The sequence below is a fragment of the Magnusiomyces paraingens genome (assembly GCF_902498895.1).
Source record: "Magnusiomyces paraingens strain CBS 517.90 genome assembly, contig: contig1, whole genome shotgun sequence".
NCBI classification, from domain to species: domain Eukaryota; kingdom Fungi; phylum Ascomycota; class Dipodascomycetes; order Dipodascales; family Dipodascaceae; genus Magnusiomyces; species Magnusiomyces paraingens.
The window spans coordinates 4329766-4351233 of NW_022474067.1; the positions used below are offsets into that span (position 1 = coordinate 4329766).

The 21468-nt window shown below is 39.7% G+C and overlaps 7 protein-coding genes across 7 annotated transcripts; 2 read left to right on the forward strand and 5 right to left on the reverse strand.

Annotated features, from left to right (window-relative positions):
* Positions 1-403: 403 nt before the first annotated feature.
* Positions 404-2740, reverse strand: SAPINGB_P001301 (uncharacterized protein; the record flags this gene model as incomplete). The annotated part of the gene is made up of 1 exon (XM_031996024.1): positions 404-2740. One exon carries the CDS (start codon positions 2738-2740, stop codon positions 404-406), a length of 2337 nt encoding a protein of 778 aa, XP_031851915.1.
* A 1759-nt stretch (positions 2741-4499) lies between these two features.
* On the reverse strand, positions 4500-5038 carry SAPINGB_P001302 (uncharacterized protein; the record flags this gene model as incomplete). The annotated part of the gene is made up of 2 exons (XM_031996025.1): positions 4500-4859; positions 4964-5038. The coding sequence occupies 2 exons, from the start codon at positions 5036-5038 to the stop codon at positions 4500-4502; spliced, it is 435 nt and encodes a 144-aa protein (XP_031851916.1).
* A 397-nt stretch (positions 5039-5435) lies between these two features.
* Positions 5436-6065, reverse strand: SAPINGB_P001303 (60S ribosomal protein eL42; the record flags this gene model as incomplete). Its single annotated transcript, XM_031996026.1, has 2 exons — positions 5436-5752; positions 6062-6065. The coding sequence occupies 2 exons, from the start codon at positions 6063-6065 to the stop codon at positions 5436-5438; spliced, it is 321 nt and encodes a 106-aa protein (XP_031851917.1).
* A 1159-nt stretch (positions 6066-7224) lies between these two features.
* Positions 7225-9309, reverse strand: SAPINGB_P001304 (uncharacterized protein; the record flags this gene model as incomplete). The annotated part of the gene is made up of 1 exon (XM_031996027.1): positions 7225-9309. The coding sequence occupies one exon, from the start codon at positions 9307-9309 to the stop codon at positions 7225-7227; it is 2085 nt and encodes a 694-aa protein (XP_031851918.1).
* Positions 9310-13540: 4231 nt separating this feature from the next.
* On the forward strand, positions 13541-14697 carry SAPINGB_P001305 (uncharacterized protein; the record flags this gene model as incomplete). Its single annotated transcript, XM_031996028.1, has 3 exons — positions 13541-14050; positions 14109-14235; positions 14285-14697. 3 exons carry the CDS (start codon positions 13541-13543, stop codon positions 14695-14697), a joined length of 1050 nt encoding a protein of 349 aa, XP_031851919.1.
* Positions 14698-14748: 51 nt separating this feature from the next.
* Positions 14749-15119, reverse strand: SAPINGB_P001306 (uncharacterized protein; the record flags this gene model as incomplete). The annotated part of the gene is made up of 3 exons (XM_031996029.1): positions 14749-14914; positions 14979-15061; positions 15117-15119. 3 exons carry the CDS (start codon positions 15117-15119, stop codon positions 14749-14751), a joined length of 252 nt encoding a protein of 83 aa, XP_031851920.1.
* A 306-nt stretch (positions 15120-15425) lies between these two features.
* On the forward strand, positions 15426-21423 carry SAPINGB_P001307 (uncharacterized protein; the record flags this gene model as incomplete). The annotated part of the gene is made up of 2 exons (XM_031996030.1): positions 15426-15589; positions 15660-21423. 2 exons carry the CDS (start codon positions 15426-15428, stop codon positions 21421-21423), a joined length of 5928 nt encoding a protein of 1975 aa, XP_031851921.1.
* Between the last annotated feature and the right edge of the window lie 45 nt (positions 21424-21468).

The window sequence follows — 21468 nt, forward strand, 5'->3', positions numbered from 1 at the left end:
TCATTTTCTTACTTAGAATGATAATATTATTCAGGCTATTGGTCAGGCTATTTCACATAGAAATTTATAATACAATAGCTGTAATACCATGATTTTGTTGAAACAGTGCAATATGACTCTGGTGTTGGACAAGCTCTCAAAAACTTGGGACAGAAAAAGAGTTGTACAATTTCTCAAGTGTGTTTTCACGGGCGAGATCGATACTGGTCTTCGAACCAGGCAACTTTTGACTGATTATAATCAGCCTGATGATGAGCCTCATCTGGGAGTCATTCTGCTGGCTCTTTGATGATTAGTTTTTATTATTGGAATATTTTGAAAACAACTTAAAACACCACTTTTTGTAATATATTAATTAGTTATATGTAAATTAAATCTCTCTATTTTGTTCTTTTATTTTATTTTATTTATCACCAATTTTCCATGTACTGATCCAGTCTAGGTATTTAAATTTACTGATATCACCTTCCATGCCAAAGCAAATAGGTGCAAAATGATAGAATATTCCAATTGTCTCTAAATATAGGACGAGGTAAATGAAGGTCTTGACATACTTGTTTTTAAAGTATGTTGTTGTGAGATGGTCCACCAAGAACCCTAAAACCAAGATAGCAAAATAAAAGGACGGTAGGTAATGGTGCACATAAGTAACACGAGCCATGATAACAAACGGCATATAGTGGAAAACGTATCCAATTATTGGGATAATACCAGCAACAGCATACTTTTCAATCTGCGCAAAGTTGAGGTCATCGTATCCACGTTGCCAGCGAATCATGTAGATAAATGTTGTTATGCCAAAAATGAAAATACCTGCAGTTGAAAGCCAAGTATTGATAGGGTGACTCATGAGGAAAAAGCGTATACGACTGTTTGTCCAAGCACATAAACGAAGACCAACGTGCAAAGTGGGCCACTCCCATGCACGCGATTCAATGGCCTTATAGCGGTCTGGGTCAGGAACTAAGCCATTGTTTGATCTCATCATTGCTGTGTAAAGTCTGATGAAATCAGAAAAAAATTTGGTTTTGGGATACACCCGGTCTTTCGCTATAGGAAGTCGCGCATTGGTGTGATCTTCAATGTTCCACCAGGTATGGGTATCACTTTTTTTCGCATTCTTGTCGCATGTCACTTCACCTTGAGTAAAGCCCCATTTGGGGTAACGGTTGTGACCACCCGCCAAGTAGCAGTTCATTTCCTTATGGCGTAAGCGGAAGGTAGTAGTGATGGGGTGCACAAGCGACTTGTTGACGTCGCCAATATTTTCTACAAACTCAATCACCCAATTATCCTTTTTATCTCCATGTGTGTTGTTTCCGTATGCTGAGACTTCATAATGATCACGAGTGACATGAGCCTTGATGTTATGAGAGTGCAAGTTCTTGCTAGAAGAGGGGTGGTTCAATCGGATGGTTTCACCGTCCATCACATAGCGAATAGTTTTGTTTTTGTTATAGACAGACTCCCATCGAGGGAACTCGATTCTCCATTTGTTATTGTTATCCCTTGCAAAATATGTCGTAATTTGTTGTTGTTTAGAGCCCTTAGGGTATCTGCTTTTGTGAGAGTGCAAAAGACCAGCACCACGTCCCTGACACCGGATTGTGACTTCAGATCCATACGCAACGTCTAAGGGGCTTGATTTTATCTTGGTGCCGTTGAGATGAACTTGAAACAAAGAGCTCATGTTAGATTCGCCGGATCCAGAGTTAGTCAAAATCATAAAGTGAACCTTAAAAGAAGCTGTGAAAATCAAAAAGGGAATAATAATAAGTGCAAAGATTCTGTATATCCAATGTGCCAAATAAGTCTTGATAGGCATTTTGGTATCGCCAAATTTGATAAAGAGATCAACAACGGTGTAAACACCAACAACACCAATCATAAACAAACCGACCATCTTAACACTAACGACGCATCCAAGATTGAAACCAGTAAAGATAAGCCAAAAGAACCATTGCTTGGTAAATGGCTTGCGTTGACAACGGTGGAAGGACATAAGACCCAGCATCGAAAGAAAGGTGAAACACACAAGCATTGAATCAAGCAAAATAAGCTTTCCAAGAGCGACGTAAGAGGTATCGCAAAGAAGCGCGAGTGTTACAAACCATACAGCAGGGAGCGAGAAGCCCATTTTTTTGGCTGTGAAGTAAATGGCTGGGATGCAGACCACGTTAAACATTGCGTTGAACTGGCGCATAGCGACAAAGTTCATGTCTTCTGGGTAGCGGAGACCGTTTTTGAAAGAGAAGGATCCATTGTAGCCAGCAATGTAACCGGAGAGACCCACAAGCATTTTACCGAGAGGTGGGTGGAGATCAAAGTAAAACTCACGCTTGAGATAGAAGGAACCAAACTTGCCAAAGTGGGACTCGTCCCATGTCACAATGTTTGAATGTCCGATTTGATACAATCGGGTGAAAAGGGCTAAGCCTGTGAAGAGAATGGGTGCGAAAATGGCCTCGAGTGTGTACCAGTCTTCTTCCCAAGACCGAGACTTAAAAAAGCTCTTGGCTTTCCCAAAGGTTGTAGTTGCTGGTTTTTTTTTTGAGACAAGAAGAGTATCGTATTCACCATCTTCGTCATCCTCATTTTTTAGTATTCCTGCAGATAACGATGGTTCTGAATCGGAAGTTGGGGGTGTTTGTGGAGGATCTGTCGCAACTGGGATGGCAGAGTGACCTGCTCGGTTCCGTAAGCTTTTGGGTTCAATGCCTGTGGCCACGGCTGAAGGCATGATGTGTATGTACCAGAGGGTGTGATCGGAAAGGTTATGCGAAAGTTAGATGAGAGGAATAAAGTTGAATGGAAGAAGAAGGCTGATATGAAGAAAGTGAGGAAGAGAGAAAAAAAAAAATTCCAAATAGGGAAACCTCCTTGGTAGAAAAAAAAATTGTAAAAGAATAAAAACCAATAATAAATGGGGAAGTGCTTGCAGAAGTAGTTAATATTGCACGGCACAAACTGTGTGTCAACGGCCTGGTATTAAGATCTGTCTGTATTTGGTGAAGTGTTTATAAGAGAAGTAAAGTGATTTTGCTTGATTCCAAGTCCAAAGATTTTGAGCGGAGAGGTCTTTGTCTATAGATATTTTTTTTTGTTGCGATTCTCAGTCTACGTTTTGGACAGGTGGTGGAAAATACCAGCTCATCATCAACGCTTGTACGAAGGAGTCTATGGATTCAACGCCTGTCACATATACACTAGTTACTAGGCTAAGTGTAGTAGTATCCCGCTAATTTCTGCTATGTTGCTAAAAGCACTGCACGTTAACCAGCTGGAAACCCCCTAACCCTTAAACCATTTGTCCCAACCAAGGAATTTGTTGGATTGGGAAAAAGGCATAAGGCTTCAAAGCACCAGAAACTATGGAAGTTAAGTTGTTTGGAGATGATGTTTGTTAAAAATAAAAATAAAAATTAAAATTAAAAAAAAATAAAAGAAGCTTAGAAATGGAATATAAAGTAAAGAGTAAACAGAAACGGCTTCTTTTCTAAAGAACAGTGTCTGAGATTTCAAACAGGCAATAGAATTCCCAAACAACCAACGTTGGTTGTTAACTGAATCATAACCTTAAAATAGTTTAGAAGTAGAATGAGAAACTTTTGAATGTCAATTTCCAAACAATAGAATTACTTGATGAAAATAAGACTTGGAATATTACATTATTTTGATTTCTGCGTGCCTTGTCAATATTGTTTCAACTACCCAAATAACGGCTTCCAAAACGCTTCATCCCTGTGAAAAAAAAAACTGGCATTAATCTTTACTCAATTCAAAGGTATTAATAATAACTTCAATTAATTGAAACTATGATATCGACCACTATCCATTTTTAAGTAATATGATTAAGATGTTCTGAAGTTACAACCGATTATGAGCCACATGAAAAAAACGCATAGTTCTCAGAAAAAAATGCAAATTATTAATTAATAATTTGCATTTTTTTGTTATAACAATCAGAAAAAGAAAATCTTTTTAATAAGTCACTTTCTCAAAAAAAAAAATAAATAAATAAAAAAAAGGAATTGAAATTTGTTCAAAGTAGGTCAAAATCATTTTTAATTACCATGATGAAGGAAAACATGAAATTAAGCTTTGATATCAAGATATTTTATTTTTATTTTTTGAGAATTTAAATACAAGTTACCCGGTCGTTAGGTGCCAAATTTATCACAAACAAATGTCCGGCCAAAAATGTACTAATCGTACACCCGTTACCGATATTCATTCCTTGTGAATTTTAATTGTAAAAAAAATCGTAAATGTATTATACATAAGTTTGCGAGTGTGGGTTCTATAAGTAATAGGAGCGTATGTCTTATTGTTTTTAATGATGCAGGATATGCTGGCAAATTATTAGTTACCAGCTGTAATTAAAAGAAAAAAAATCTTCTTCTTGAATGGGTATAGATGTGATTATTAAAAAAGAGTGTGTATCAAAGTCTGGAAGAACTCCATTATTTGTTCATACCTATATCACTGCTCCTTTTGTTTTACTCCAGTCGGTCTAACTCTTCCAACCGCCTCAGAATCACTTGCTTGGACGTCTCTTCAATTTCACCAGCCAAGAAAACTTCATCGAGAATCGTGTAAACCTTGTAAAAGTTAAACACGAGATCCAGCTCGCACACGTTGCGGAAGTATGTATCAAGGACCTCCACGAACAAGTGAATGGCCTCAAGATAATATAGTTCATTGTCAATCTCGTCCACACATACACAGAAAAAAAGCCCTGCGTACCGCCGGTATATTACTTGCGACTCCTTAAATTCCACAAAGTTGCTTTGAAACTTCTGGTCGCGCGAAGCTACCAGTCTGTGAACATCGCCTTTTAGTTTAAGCTTTTCAGAATCCTAATATGGTATGTTAGAAAGAATGTTGAGTAGTCGTCAAAAGATATTTGAGTGGTTTTTTTCTTGGTCATTTTAGGACAAAAAAATGAAAGGTCGTCACTTACAGAATACGGCGAATACCATTTGGCTAACCGCGTCTTGCCCTGACGATTTTGTATTAATATGAATTTGAGAACCATTATTATACATATAATGGTATGGATTATGCAGAAAGAATGAATGAAACAGTCCGCAGCACAAGGTGTTGTGGGTTTAAAAACGTGTGATTGAAAATTCAAAAAAAATGGAGGGCAGTTTCGTAAGTATTGTTTACTCTACGCAAAAAAAAAGCTCTTGAACATACAACTACTGAATAGCTTTCATAACTTAATTTTTTTTCAACCAGTTTCTTTAACTTCGCATTTAATTTACGCCTACAATAGGGATAATTTCTTTTAATCAAAGCAAAAAAATTTCCAAAAACTAAAGCTCTTACAAATTTAGTTTGTTATTTTGGAATCATGAACAATTTGTATTAGTTTTTTTAAAAGACATAAAGCACATGTAATAATAAATTCATCATTAAAACGATATACTTTAGAACTGGAGAGCCTGACCCTTCTGCTTCTTGTCACCACCGAGCTCGAAGTGCTTGCATCTCTTCAAAGGAAGCTGAGCCTTGGCCTTGCAGGCAACGCACTCCAGTCTGAGGACGACCTTCTTGGTAGTCTTAGCCTTCTTGTGGAAAACCTGCTTGGTCTGACCACCGTAACCACGCTGCTTACGGTCGTATCTGCGCTTACCCTGAGCGTAAAGGGAGGCCTTGCCAGCCTTGTACTGGGTGACCTTGTGCTGGGTGTGCTTGCGGCACTGCTTGGAAGCGCAGAAGGTTCGTCGGGTCTTAGGAATGTTAACTATAGACACAAAATGTTAATGATGAACATTTAAAATGAAATAAAACAATCAAACAAAAATGACGGCAAATGATTTAAAAAAAATGAGAGTAGCGACTTTTACTGAAAAATGTTAAATCAAATATTTGTAAAAAATTTTCAACTTTCAAAACAAAGAAAACTAGTGGGTATAATAGCCATTCCATGGTATCATTAAAAACGCATCGCCGTGATAAACAAGATTTAATCGTTTTTTATTTCAACAAGCCATCATCATTATAATTATCATCATCGTCATCGGTCGTCTGTATATAGAGTGTTCGCACTTACCCATTTTGACTGGGTTCTATGTCGACTAAGGTTGGCGGTGGTGTCGTAGTAAAAGGGGTGGGAAAAAGGGCACAAGCAACAATAGCAAGAAAATCGAGAGGGGGGACCCAGGAGGTTTGGAAAACTTTTGCCTTGGTGTGTGAAGTAAATTGTGTAATACAATGACTAATATATCTGATATATATTGACTAAGCACAAATAATAAATTTGTTACATATTTGAATTTTTTTATTTTAAGACTCAATTTCTTGCTGTTGTTATTACAATTTTGTTTTTGCTGAAGCCGCTGGCCTCTTTTTGTTAAAATTTTTTTTTGTTTGTTACAAGTGCTGAGAAAAGCCATCATTATCATATATACTCGGTATGAAATATTCACAAAAACATAAACATTGTGACTGCTTAATTAACATATTTCCAAAACAAGAAATAATTTAATATTAGATAATGATTAGTCATAAATAATAAAGTTTAATCCATAAATAGTGATCAGCGTTAGTTTTTTGTTTTTGTATTTTGTACTGTACAGTTCTTGGAAAGATAGTGCAGAATTCTCAGATTCAAGGCAAAAGCAGGTTATGAGCTTTTCTCAAAAGATTTTTTTAAAAAATAGGAGAAATAACCAGCTAAGCTGAATGAACATGCAAGATAAGAATTTCATTTTAAATATATTTCATAATATTAAAAAATCTTTATCAAAAAAAAAAAAAAAAAGCATTTGTAGATTGCTTTTGAAGCAAGTCCTTCCTAATAATCAGTGATAGCGCTAAACTTGATAAAACAAATAAATGTACAGGTTGACATACGAAGCACCGATAACGCAGTCATGTGCTTAGCGCTTGATAAATGCAATATTGATTAAAATGAGTTTCCCAAAATAGAATATTACACACGTGGGGCTCAAGCATGTACATTACGTGGTATACTAGGGTATCTTTTTTCTATCTTAAAAAAACTAAAGAGACTTGGCTTTAGTATAGGCTTTTAATCATGGGCATACAATGTTGGGAAAATTGAATACATGGAATAAAAAAGGGGATTTTCACAAACTAAAAACTTTTCATTAAAAAACTAAAAAAACTCTCAAAAAATCATAAAAAATTATAAAAAATCTATAAAAATATTTATAGATAAAAAAAACCTGTCAAACACATCAACAAAACTGATTATTGCTTCTTCTCAAGGTCAGAAAGATCCTCAGTCATTAAATCACCACTGGAAACTTGAGGCTTGCCGATAATTTCAAGAGTTTCAGGTCCCTCATGGCTAAGCTCTTCAGGATGCTCGTTCTGCCATTCTTTAAGCTTGTGAGACTGGAAGGTAACATCCCAATAGATGCCGCGGATAGTGTTGATAATCTGGTGCTTACCATCCCAGAGAGGCAAGAAAACAACAATGAAACCAGAGCAGAAGATCCAAATGATACCAACAACGACCCAACCGGTGAAGAACTTCTTGCTGAAGATGTAGTGAGAACCATACATGGGCATGGGCCAAATAACCAGGAAGCACACAGCCATCACAGAGCAGATAATGCGGGCCCACTTGCCGTAACGTTCCAGCATTGCGGTTTCCTCAGGGTCCACATACTCATAGGTTTCTTCCTCAAACTCCTTGACGACTTCTTCGGGTTCTTCCTCATGAGAAGGCTTGTCGATAACTCTCTTGATCTTCTTAAGCTCCTCAAAGTCAAAGTTAGAAGGCTTGAAGATGAGGGTAAGAATGGGGATGTAGAGAGCGGGAGATAGAAGAGCAACAACATTACCGGCAAGCATGGGCATATCAGCACCAGTGGAATCGACAGTAAGCTCACCAAAAAGGCACTTGGCAGTAACGAGCCAGGTAACAAGAGCACTGATAAAGCCAAGAACAGGGGAAATAGTAGCAGCGTAAAAGTTCTGGCCCTTCCACAAAAGAGTGAGAGAAGCAGGGATGACAGCAGCAGAAATAATGACACCCATAAGCAAATAGAGGTAACCCATACTGATTCCAACGTAGTAGAGACCAACAGAGAAACCGGCCATGGAAAAGGCAAAGAAAATGAGGGCAGAGTGGGAAATAAGGATAAGGGTCTTACCAGAAGCCTTAGGGTTGATGTAGGACTTGTAAATATCATAAGTGGCAATTGAAGAAGTGGAAATCAACTCACTGCTAAAGGCAGAAGTAACGGCCATGAAGACGAGCAAAAGAGCACAAGCAGCACCGCCCTTACCCATAAGCGCGACGGCAGCATTGGGAAGCACAAGACCGGCAGAAACTTCTGCGGATGTCATGCGGTTAGGGTAAGTGGGGAAAATGGGGGAATCTTCAAGGGCCAAACAAGCCAGACCCATGGTGGTAGCAGTGAGCCAAGGAATGGCAAACCAAGCAATACCACCAAGAACGTAACCGGGGAAGGCAGCAGCTGGTGAGGCAGCAATGGCCTTATTCCAGTAACCGTTGTCGAGGAAAACAGTGCCAAAGTTGCCAATAATGTTGATGACAAAGAAAATGGCGCCGGAGTGGGATCGCATGGTGAGATAGGAGCCGCCGGCATTGCCCTCAATTGGGGTCTCAATAGCGCGTTTTACAAGGGCGTCCCAAACAGCACCAGGAGAGCCAAGCGCATCGGATGTGGCATAAGTGGTGAAAGCAAAGATCATGATAATAACAATCAAAATGACTGTGTGGATGTAATCAGAAAGGAAAGTCGATTTGAGACCACCGGCAAGAGTAAAGATAGAGACTGAGAGGGGAATGAGGAAACAGGCGGCAACAGTGTTCATTCCAGTGAGATCACTAATGACAGCGGAACCACCAGTAAGAAGCATGACAGTTACAAGAATATTTGTGCAAACGGCGAAAAAGAGATAAACACCGTGACCAATGGGGCCATAACGGACTTTGATAACTTCGAGGTAGGTATGAGCGCCAGGAGCCTTTTTCTTGAGCTCAATGGCCAAAGTTGCAAAAAGAATAATTTGAACGGTAGCACCAGAAGCGTACCAAAAAGGACCGGAAACACCATTTTTGTAAGCCTGACTGGTCGATTGAAGCAAAGTGGCAGCCCAAGTCCAGGATGAGACAACAGCAGAAGCAATAAGACCTTTGTTAACTGATCTGCCTGCGGTGTTGAATTCTTCAGAGGTGACAATTTCTTTTTGGTATCTGCGAAGAGAGTATGTAAGACCAATCATGACGATTGCAAAAGCGATACCAAGACCGACCACAATACCGTAGCCGGTTCCTTGAGAAAGAGGAGCCGTTGTCATTTTTTTTTGAGGGTGTATTTTATTTTTAAAAAAAAAGGGTAAAAATAAATAAAATATTAATCAAAGCCTGTTTGATATTAAAGTTGAAAGAATAGAATATGATTTAAATTTAAATAGTTGATTGAAGAAAGGTATTGTTTAATAGTGATGATGTTGATATAGAAGATGATGAAGAAAAGAAATAAAAAAAAAATGGAAACCTAAGTGACAATGAAGATTATTTATATATTCATGATTTGAAAAACAAAAGAAAAATAAATTATTGAAATCTATTAGATCCATAAACTTTTCATTTTTCGGTTATAGTTTTGATGATTGTTAGTAATAAGTTTATTCTGACTATTATTTTGGGGGTTATCGATTGTGGACTTAATGTATGGTGATTATGCAATGTCTTTTGCTTATCAGGCTTTATCGACAAATGAGCGACGGGCCTCAACAAGTTTTTATTTTGCACACTTGCAGAAAGCTGTTAAAAATTTCATTTCTTTTTATGGATCTGGGTAAGGGGAACTTTTCTTTTCTGGTTTTATGTGCCCATCGGCAAGAAAAAAGGAGGCGAGAGCAAGTGGGAAGGTGGGAAGTATCCGTTGCAAACAAGTTCGGAGTTCGCTATATAGGTCTGTAATTGTGAGGGTGTGGGTGTGGGTGTGGGTGTGGGTGTGGGTGTGTGAGTGTGAGTGTAAGTGCGGGTGTGGGTGTGTGGGCGTGTGGGTGTGGGTAGCTACTATTAAGTTTATTACTACTACTGCTATACACACTTTTTTATTCCTTCTATTTTCTTGCTACAATGACACGGCATATCTGGCCTGTTTAGGAAAAAGGAGGGCGGACTGCCCGCGTGTGCTTAAGAGAAATAAAAATAAATAAATAAATAAATTAAATAGAATGGCCGCTCACCCGTCGGTCGGCTTCTTTACATGCAGCGACCGAGCAGAATTACATTTTTCTATTAGAAGCTGCTTCAGAAAAAGGGCTTTCGGGGGAGTACTTATTGAGCAGACAAAATGAAATGGTGGGGTGGTCCTATGGAGCGACCCTAAGTCTCAAATACAAGAAAACCAAATATAAAAAAATTTCACCGAGGGGCTGCTAAAGTTTGTAGAATAATAATAAACACAAAGAAGGAATATTTTAATGTTCTTATTCTCTTTTCTTCTCTTTTCCATGGATTTTTTTTATTTCTAATTTCATTGCAGACCTCAGGCCGAAGTATATATATCGTGTTTATTTATTTTATTATTTCTGAGATCCACGATTGGCTTGCTAAAGAGAGAATATGGTGATGGTACAGCTTTAGCATGGATACTGACTGGTCTTAGAAACAGCGTAGACATATTAAGACATAGATCATCATCAACAATTACATTTCTAACGGCTCTTTTTACTGTATTTAGGCAGCGTTAAAACTTTGATAAGAATGCCCTAAAAAATAAATGAGAAAAGCTTACAGGAGCTGATTTGGAATATTCCAACAGCTCCAATTCGAATTGAAATTGACAAACTTGTTTAAGCTAAGAGTCCCAGAAAATTGCTGACACCAAAAAAAAATTGAGGCTTCTACTAAATGATATAGATATACATCATCATGGTTACCCCGGGCTTGAGTTCTAACAGGCAAGGCTTTATTTAAATGTCGCCTTAAAGATTTCTCAAGGTACTACTACAATACCATACTTCAATTCACTATTATATATATATATTATTATACATAATTATGTATGATACTGCAATGTCTGGCAATACCAGTAATATATTGATAGCTGAAGTTACACTTATCAATCACCATTTTCCCAGGAACTCAAACCGTTGCAGAATCTTCAAAAAATTTAGAGGTAGACACACAGTAAAAAAAAAATAAATAAAAATAAAAAAAGAAATTTATTAGTCAGAATGCCCTAGTGTAAAGTACCGACTGGTACCGGTGCAAGCTTACAATTTTTTTTCTTTATTTTAATGAAAACCTCCCCACTTTAAAGGTACTTTCGCGGGATTGTTTTATTTTTTTTACAAATAAAGAAAGAAATATTAAACGTGGCTTTAAAAAAAATTCAAGCAAATGTGATATCAAAGGAAGTAGCAACAACATTAAATATAATGAACTGGTTTTTTTTGCCAATCCACCAGCCAATTCTTAATATCTTAATTTGAATGTCTCATTCGCTGATGTTTTAGTTTCTTTACCTGATGTGGTTTACATTAGGCGGATCGATACCTATCAAAAAAAAAAAAAAAGGAACTTTATCGGAAAAACAAGAGAGATGTCGGAGCAAAAAGAGTGAATTGAACTACTAAGCTTGGTAAAAGAAGCAGCTATATACAAGCCCTTGTATCAAAGACAAGAGATTCCCTTCAACATAGACCTATTTTGGAGAACTTCGTTGAGTCAACGCTGCCATAGGCCAATTTGATAGCAACCTTGAATGTCTCCTTTTCCTAAAAGAGAAAGAGTTGCTGGAGAAAGAAAGTCTTGCTTCAGTAGAAGAAGAAGACACGCATACTGGTAGTCTATAATAGGAAATAAAACCGGCGTATTTGGTTCTCTAGCCCGTGGGTACATAAAAAAATTTTAATAAGTAGACTATGAAAAGGAGGAATAAAAAAAATGAAGAAGAATCAGAAGAAGAAAGGATGGTGTATAATACCAATAGTGTAAAGTTATACGTTAAAATTAATTTTGAATTAATGTACTCGGAAAATGAAAAAAAAAAAATTTTTTTCAATATGGAAATGGGGTAATAGAAGAAAAAGGAAGAAAAAAAGCAATTTTTTCCACTCGTTTAAAAGCCCTATGGGCAAAAACTGCAAAAGCAGCCAGCTGTGCCACACCATGGAATTATTTCTTCGAATGGCATGTTTGTTAACGGTTGAATGTGGCGTTTGATTGATGCTTGTGTGTGCTTGTTAAGAATAGTTAGAAAAATACTTAAATAGGTTATCTCGTATCGATAAGCGATAACCCTAGGTACTACAACAGCAAAAAACATCAAAAACAAATAAAAACAAGCAAAAATCAGTACGGTTCCTAAACTGGAGAATCACTAAAAGCTGGATAACACATCGAAAAGAATTAGGATAATGAGAGGAATGAAAAAAAAATTGTTATGATTTTTTTTTTTTGTAATATTGACACATGAGTTCCTATTAATCCATGTTAGGCCCATCGGCCATTAAGTCTTAAGGGATTAATAAATTTACCGGTTTACGTAGTATACCTGCGTGAGAACTCACTAGGAATAAAGAAAAAAAAAAAAAAAGAACCACGGGCAACTTTATTTTTTAAAAACTTAATTGATCCAGAGACCTTTTTTTTTCATGGCCGAAGGAAATAAATTTCAAACGTTTATTCATATATAAACAAATATATTAATTAATTAAATATATATATTTTAAACACGCAACTTTTTTTTGCTAGATTGATAAAAAAAAATTAAAAATTTCATGAGCCATCAATTAAATATTTTAGAAGTCATTCCTCTCGGGCTCATGGAATAATATGGCTCAATGCATTAAGAAAACTTATATCTGTTTTATGCACTTGTTGTGGTATCATATAACCATTCTGGAGAAATCAAATTAAACGTTTAGGTTAAAGTAGGATTCTACTTTGTCCGTTATTAGTTGGGGGGAAACGGGACTTCGGGTAATAGTAGAACAAAAATGGTTGAGATCGATTTCTGTTAGGGCTCAAATTGAACGGTTGGAATCTTGTCATTTTACTTCACACTCAAACTTTCCACAATAAAAAAAAAAAAAGAAAAAAAAATAAAGTGAATTTTGTAAGATAAATGGGAACTTGGCAACTTTTCTATATTTTTCTATTTTATTTTTATTTTTATTTTTATTTTTATGTATATCGCAGTCTTTGATTATTTGGTTACGTTTTGCTCCATGTTTTTCCTGCACCTTCTCCAACGGTAACCGTTGAACTATCAAAAGTTGTTTGCAGCAATAATATATTGCTATATATATCAGCCTCGGTGCAACTCCAGCAACCAGACTTTAATTTTATGATGGCTATTTTATGAGTCTATGTAAATGTAAATGACATTTTGTAACAACAACAACAAAATAAAATTTTAACTCCTATCAGATTTTTTTTTTTTTCTAATCTTTTTTGTTAATCTATTAAGCTTACCAAAATAGGCATAATATTGTAAAAATACACACTCGAGTATAACCGAGCTCGGTTATTACCATTAAAAAACATCCCCCCATAATTAAGCTTACCATGACTGAATCTACTAAAGTTTTGGAATCTGTCAAGTTCATCACAGAAAACGCTAAAGATGTTTTTATTCAAGAAGATAAGTGTCGTGCTGCAGCCACTGAAATCTACAATGCCATGCTAAAAAACAAATACTCTACAGACACATGGTCTTCTCATGTCCTTAACCCCAAGACAAAAGACTCAAGTACCATTGATTGGATCTTTACCATTGATACTCTCAACTTTAGTTTCTGGTCTGACATCGATAAAAAGGACACTGGCAACCCTGCATCAAAGTCTTTTGCCATTGAGTACAAGGGAAATACATATACAGGCTACTGGAGTCTTTGTGCAGCCATCAACAAAGCCCTGGACAATGGAGTACCAATCACAAGCCCCAAGTTTTGGGCATCAGATTCATTTACTAAAGATACCCTTGCCCAAGTATTCAAAAGTGCATCTAATGAAAACATTTTCCTTCTTGATGAGCGCTTCCAAGTTTTAAAAGAGGCAGGTGAAGTCTTGACAAAGGTATGCATGAACTCAAGAAAACTACGAGTTTTTTTTTTCTTCAACTAACTTCAAATAGAAATTCAATGTCAGCTCGTTTGCTGAAATTATTCCTCTGGCAAATAAATCCGCAGTTAAACTCGTCAATCTTGTTGCAAGTAACTTTGACAGCTACAATGATGAGTCCCTCTATCTCGGTCACAAAGGTAAGTCTCAACTTTCAATTAATTATCACAGTCTAACTCTTTACTTTAGTCCGTATTTTGAAACGTGCACAAATTCTCATTTCCGATATATGGGCCTGCTTCAACGAACAAGGCTTAGGTGAATTCACTGATATTGATTCTATTACTATGTTCGCAGACTACAGAGTGCCCCAGATCCTCCACAGTCTCGGCTGCATTGCCTATTCTCCAGCCCTCACAAAGCACATCCAAAACCTCCAACCACTTGAACATAATGATCCTCGTGAAATTGAAATTCGTGGACTGAGTATCCAGGCTGTGGAAGTCATTAAAAAGTACATCCATGAAGCACACCCGGAAACAAAGATTAATGCAATCTTGATTGATTTTTACCTATGGGACACGGCAAAACTCATACAAAAACAACTCGGTGGCATAGGCGATAACATTGCAATCCACAGAACACGATCAATATACTATTAATTGTCTTTTGGTGGTGGTCCTACAGGACGAATCATACTCTATAATAGCAAGTTAGAATTTTTTTTCTTCCCTCTGCACATATATACAACTTACGTCCAAGAATCGCGCCTTGGTGACCGCATGAGGCTCTCCAAGAGCAACTGAAAAGTATGTCAAAAGAGGCGGATGACCCACGTAGGATGCCAAACTGTCTCTTTGAATATTGGCACGCCACTCGCTAAATTCATCATATATGGTTAGAAAACCAAGCACAGGTGAGCCAGCACAAAATCTCTACTTACTGTTTAGTGGTATCGGGATTTCCAACTCCAATAAATCGATTTTGCAGTTGCTCATACTGCTGTTGATCTCGTAGTCTGTCGGCCTAAAAATTCAGATTAGATGGTTGACAATAGTCATCATTGTATTGCTAAACGTACCATTGTTTCTTTGTTGCGGTGCGTATATGTGTGTGGTTCAATAAATGATTTTTGGTGGTTGAGATTTTTTTTTAAGGGTGTAGCATCAAAAAATTTTTTTAAAATTTCCAGTCATCACCACCATTACACTCCAAAAACATTTCACATTTTTTCAAATCAAAAAAAAAAAAACTCCCCTCCCCAGCAAAAAGCAACCAGAATTGGATGCCTGGTTCTCAGGTTATAAAACATTCAATATATTATAATATTTTTTAATAAATTAGCAGACGCTATTAAGTCAGCAGTTCTGCAAATTCCATCTATTTCAAAATGTCTGGGGCAAGCACGTCTCCCCTTCCTGGACCTCTGCCATCTTCACGACCAGAGTCCAGCCCCAGCGCAAACTCCGCTACAACACCTTTAAATAACTTCAAGATACAGTTTTTAACCGACACAGAAATTTCATCATGGGAGTCTTCTGGAAAAGCCAAAATGTAAGAGCTTCTATTTTCAACAATTTCTTTTTCTCTTTCTCTCTTTCTTATTTCTAACGATATCTACTAGCCTTTCTATTGCCACAGAGGCTGCAGAAGGTCACGATCTGGCAACAATCATTGCCATAATACACGAAATCATAACAACATGTGCAGAAGGAGTGTTACAACCACAATACGCTATTGATTTTATGAATATGTTACTCAGTATGCCTCTAGAAAATATTGATAAGCTCTTCCTTCACGCATTTTCCCTCCACGAGTTAGTTGAGCCGCTCAAGAAATTAATCCTCTCTCTCAATATCGACAAGTCATTGCTACTTCTACTGCTTGAACCAAATACCCTCATTGATCTTGGTTTGACAAACAAAATGTTTGAGCGCAAAATTGTTCGCACAAACACAACTCTTCTTTATAAACAAAAACGGTTCAATCTTTTGCGCGAGGAATCTGAGGGCTACTCCAAGCTCATTGCCGAAATTTATTTGGCTGCATACTCTAAAAACAATCTTCAAAAAGTTGATAGCACTGCATCTACCATTGTATCACTCATTGGCTACTTTGACCTTGATCCCGTAAAAGCTCTCGACGTATTTTTGGACATTTCTGCTTCAAATCTTGTCGCACATTCTCAGTTTTTCATCCATGTTTTGAAAAAATCCCCTTGGTGGCCATCAATCTCGTCAAAAGCCAACTCTATAGAGGATATTGGATCTGGCGGGAATAGCATGGCTGCACAACTTCTTGGATTTAAGCTCCACTCTATATCTTCCTACAATGAAGTGACTCCTGAAAACCTTTTGATGCTCATTGCTGTTCTCATAAAAGAAGGATTTTTATCTCTTGGAGCAATATATTCATACTTAGACCCGCCAGACGAGGTCTTAATCAAACTCTACGACCAATGGAAAAGTGATATTGAAGACCGCGCTTTTATGGCGAACTCATCTGCTCTTGCTATGGCAGCACCATTAACTGACGACGCACCCCCAGAAAGTAAGTCACAAAATCATTCTTCAGAAACTCAAGATCAAACCAAAAAATCTGATGGCACAATAAAGTATCCAAATTACCAAAAGACTGGGCTTCTTCACTCTCTTCTGGCTGTCGGCTCTATTTATCCAGCTCTTTTTATGCTTTCTCGCTATCCAAAAATTGTGGATCCTTATCCAGAGATTGCGGATCTTTTACTTAAAATTGCCAACTATGCCATTGATCCACTTTACGCTCAGCATGGCAAACCTTTAATACAGGAGAATATAAATATCGCTGTTCCAAAACTGATACCCACCAGTATTCACGACGATTTGACACTTGCCATACCCCACCATGGCCAATATAGACGCGGGTTGGTGCCTATTCGTCCCATTACTGATTCAAATCCTCCAAAGTTTTTTTACGAACAATGGTCTTCAGAAGTCGTTGTTGCAACTGATTTAGAGGGTCTGCAGCGAATTTCTGAAGTCTTTATAAGGCTTGCTGGCCCGCTTCTTTCCAGAAACATTGAACTTCTGGTCAAACTGTGTCGAATCGGTATTGCATTTTGTCGTGATGAACGGGAAAATAACAGTCCTGTTTTGGAGTTTTGGATCGATTATGCTCGCAATTATATTCTTCCTACAATTTCTCTTTTGGAACCCAACCCTGGCGCCATTCAAGAAATTTTCAATCTATTCCGTCTGTTCCCGTTTGAAACGAGATATTCCTTATATGGTGAATGGCAAACAGTTGTCCTCAAAAGCTCCCCTCATTTAAAATTTTCTTCCTCCAAGGCAGAAAAAGACACCAAAAATGTTCTTAAACGACTTTCCAACACTAATGTGCGCGAAATGATGCGTAAGCTTGCAAAAGTATCATATTCAAACCCCATTTCATGCTTCAAGGTCTTTATTGGCCAAGTTGAAAGCTACGATAATCTTGCTAGTTTAGTCGTCGAGGCCGCTCGCTATTTTACTGATATGGGTTGGGATGTGTTTCCTTTCATTATTATGATTCAGATGACGTCTGGTCGCGGTACACAACAAATGGACGGTCTCAATGACCGTAAATGGATTCAATCACTTGCTAGTTTCACCGCAAAACTATGTCGCAGATACACCTACATGGACCCACGACCACTTCTTTTATTTTTACTTCGCAAGCTACATGTCAATGACTTGTCTTTTATCATTGTTTTGCGTGAGCTTATTACACAGATGGCAGGTATCGCTCAACTGTCCAATCTGACCACGGCACAAGTTGAAAGCTTGGGTGGTGGGTCTGTACTTCGTTCCAAGGTCTTTGAAGCTATTGACGACGAGCGTGAGCTAGTGGCCAAAGCCGGACGTCGTCTTGTGGAATCATTCACTAGCTTGAATATTTTTTCTGAGCTATTCATCCTCTTAAACCAAATCCATCAGCGATTTATCCATTTTGTTCCAGAGGACAAGGCCCATGAAAAGGTCTTGGCTTCACGATACGATGACCTCACTCACATTTTAATCCAGTTTATTGAAATGACTACTTATTATCTTGATATTAAAGTCTTCAAGGCAAACATGAAACCTGTTGTTGAGCTTTGCATTGATTATGGGATTGATGTTGCTTATGCGTTTGGAATTTGGAGACAATACCTTGGCGAGGAAATTCGGGGATTTGGTCCTTCTAATGCTGACAGCAAGGCAGAACCTGGTGAGCTTGAGCATTGGCACCCAGTTTTACGGTCGCTTATTAAGGATATTTACAATCTTTATCCCGAAGAAGAGTGGAAGCACCTCAAACCTGGATTTTTCGTTACATTCTGGCAATTATCTCTTTACGATATTCAATGCCCAACTGAAAAATATCAACAAGCAGAGGTCAAAATCAAGGAGAACATTGCCACTATCGCCGACCGAATCCGGTCTGCAGAAAGCTCCAATAGTAGAGAAATCAATCAAACAGCCAAGCAGTATCGTTCTCAACGTGACCAACTGTCTCAGCAGCTTTCAAAGCTTGTTGAAGAGAGCCAACGTCACGCCCTTCATTTTGGAAACTCCAAGGCCCGTCTGCGCAAAGAAAAGATTCATTGGTTCAATTATGACAACGACACGAGTGTAGTCAACAAGGGTTCTTCACTGCGCCAATCCATCACCAAACAAATTTTAGCGAAGTGCATTCTGCCACGTGCATTGACTTCGCCAATTGATGCCATTTTCTGTGCTCGCTTTGCCCAGCTCTTGCACTCAATTGGTACCTATAACTTTTCTTCGTTGACATTTTACGATCAGTTATTTTCCGATGGCATTCTCTACGGCACATTGCTGACATGCACTTCCTACGAAGCTGAGAACCTTGGCCTTTTCTTGTCGGAACTATTTGCTAAGCTCATGCAATGGCGCGAGAATGAAAAAGTCTATGAAGATGATGGTCTGGGAAAGCACTACGTTGACGATAAGGTGACATTTTTGCCTGGGTTACGTTTTATTGACAATGGGGATGAGCTTAATGAAACTTGTCTTTTGGACCATAAAAATTTCAAAACGGCTTTGGAAAAATGGAACAGCTGTACAACTCGTGCAATTGTAGATTGTCTCAAAAGTGACGTTTACATGCATCGCCGTAACGCCATTACTCTATTGCGCAACATGATTGAGGTGTTTCCAGCCATCACTACCCAGGGTTGGGAAATTACTAATGCTATGGAGAGAATATCCAAAAATGAAGACCGCGAGGATCTTAAACTTGCGGCCAACGCACTCCTGGTACACCTCATGCGCCGCTCCAAGTCTTGGATTGAAATGTATGACTTTATGGTGGTCAGTGCTGAGCGTCGTGAACAGCTCATCAAGCAGTCTGCTGAAGCCAAGCGTGAGCGTGAAAAGAAGAAGCGTGGAACCAACAAATCTTCCTCATCATTGCCCAGCAATGTAATCTCGTCTACTACCTCAACAGCTGTAACAGTGCCTTCATCTACAGCTCATTTGCGTCGTGATTCGCGGTCCATATTGCCTGCAGCTGTGCGTCGCGAGGAAAAGTCGTCTACACCCAGTTCACTTCCAGCGTCGTTACCAAAGATTCCTTCAGGCCCTCGTCGCAGTGACGACTCTCGTGGACCATCCGAGTCTCGCAGTGGTCCAGCCCATGGTGCTACGGAGGCTGCATCACGTCAAATACAAGGCCGTGAAAGCAGATATCCACGCACAGGACGTCCTGCCGAGAATGGCCGAGCCTACCACTCAACAGCCTCAGATTCCAAGGCTAGAAATAGCGGAAATACCAATGGAAGCGGAGGAGCTGGAAGTGGTAATAACAGCAAGGCTTATGATGACAAGCGGAGCCCATTGCCATTCAGTGGACAATCAGTGCCAGATCGACGTGGCGACGAAAATCGGTCAAGATCTGGCCGTGCGACGCCCGATAACCGCGCTAATGATGATATACGGTCATCGGGTGGCAGTGGAAGCAACAAAAAGCAGGATTCTGAGGAACCGATACGCTCGAAGAGCAATTTGAGACGAGAGACGTTGGTTTCTGAAGATATTAAAGAGCAGCGCAAGGAGGATAGTCGACTATCGAGTCGTCTTAAGGAGGATTCTGGACCTGCTGCACGGTTTAATAGCCGCACGTCGCGCGACTCTCCTCGAGACTCTCGGGACTCTCGGGACTCTCGTGATTCTCGGGATTCCCGTGACTCCCGTGACTCCCGTGACGCGACACCCAAGGGTAACGAAGACGAGCGCAATGCGAGCCGGCGGGAGCGAGAAAGTGAGCGCGAACGCCGAAACAAGGAACGTGAGCGCGAACGTGAAAAAGATCTGCGGATGCGTGATCGTGAACGCGAGCGTGAACAACATAATCGTGAACGTGAGCGTGAGCGCGAGCATGAGTTGAGGGAGCGAGATCGTGATCGTGATCGCGACAGAGACCGCAGTGGTGGTGGTAGTGGAGGCGGGTTTGCAAAACCGTTGCCGGCTCGTGGAGGTGGAGGTGGAGGCCCCAAGCAGTCGAAACAGGGCGATCGTGGAAACAATAGTCGTCCTGGAAGCGGCGGAAACAACGGGCCAGGAGGATCTAACAGCAAGTCTGGCGGCGGTAGCTCGTCTTCAGGTGCATTTTCTCAGGAAAACAAGGCTCGTGGTAGTGGCGGCAGCAACATTAGTGGAAATGGCGGAGGTGGTGGATCTCGAGGATCAGATGTGCGAGGTCCATCCGACGAACGCGGGGGGAACCAAGAAAAGCGGTTTAGTAGTGGAGGCAGTGGAGGCAGTGGAGCGCGACGAGGTGGAAGCAACAGTAATAGCAGCGGTCCTAATTCTGGAGCTTCTGATCGCCGCGACTACGAAAGCAGTGGACGCGGCGGTAGCAGTAGTGGTAACGGGCCTAGCGATTCATCCTCGTCACAAAACTTGCCGCCACAAGTTCCGCTAGGACCTGATCGCGAGAGGCGAGGCAATAACGCGGACCACCGTCGTGGAGGAAGTAACAACGGCAACAACAGCGGCGGCGGCAGCGGTGGTGGCAATGGAGGAGGTAGTGGCGGCGGCAATGCACGCAAGGGTGGCAGTAACAATGGGCCTGCACGGGAGCGTGGTGGTGGCGGAGGACCCAGCGGTGGTAGTAGTGGGAACCTGCGGGAGTTTGGACCACGCGGCGGCAGTAACAGTGGAGGTGGTGGCGGACGCGGACGCGATGACGGCGAGCGCGGGCGTCATGGGCCTCGCGATGACCGCGATGACCGGCGCAGTGGGAACGGGCCAAGTGGAGACTCTGGAAGCCACGGCGGACGCAAACATATGCGGAGCGGTGGTGGCAACAATGGTGACCGGGAGTCTAGCGGCGGTGGTCCCGACAAGCGTCGTCGGATGAAGCGATAAAAGGGAAAAAATATTATTAATGTTATTATCAAAAAAAAAAAACAA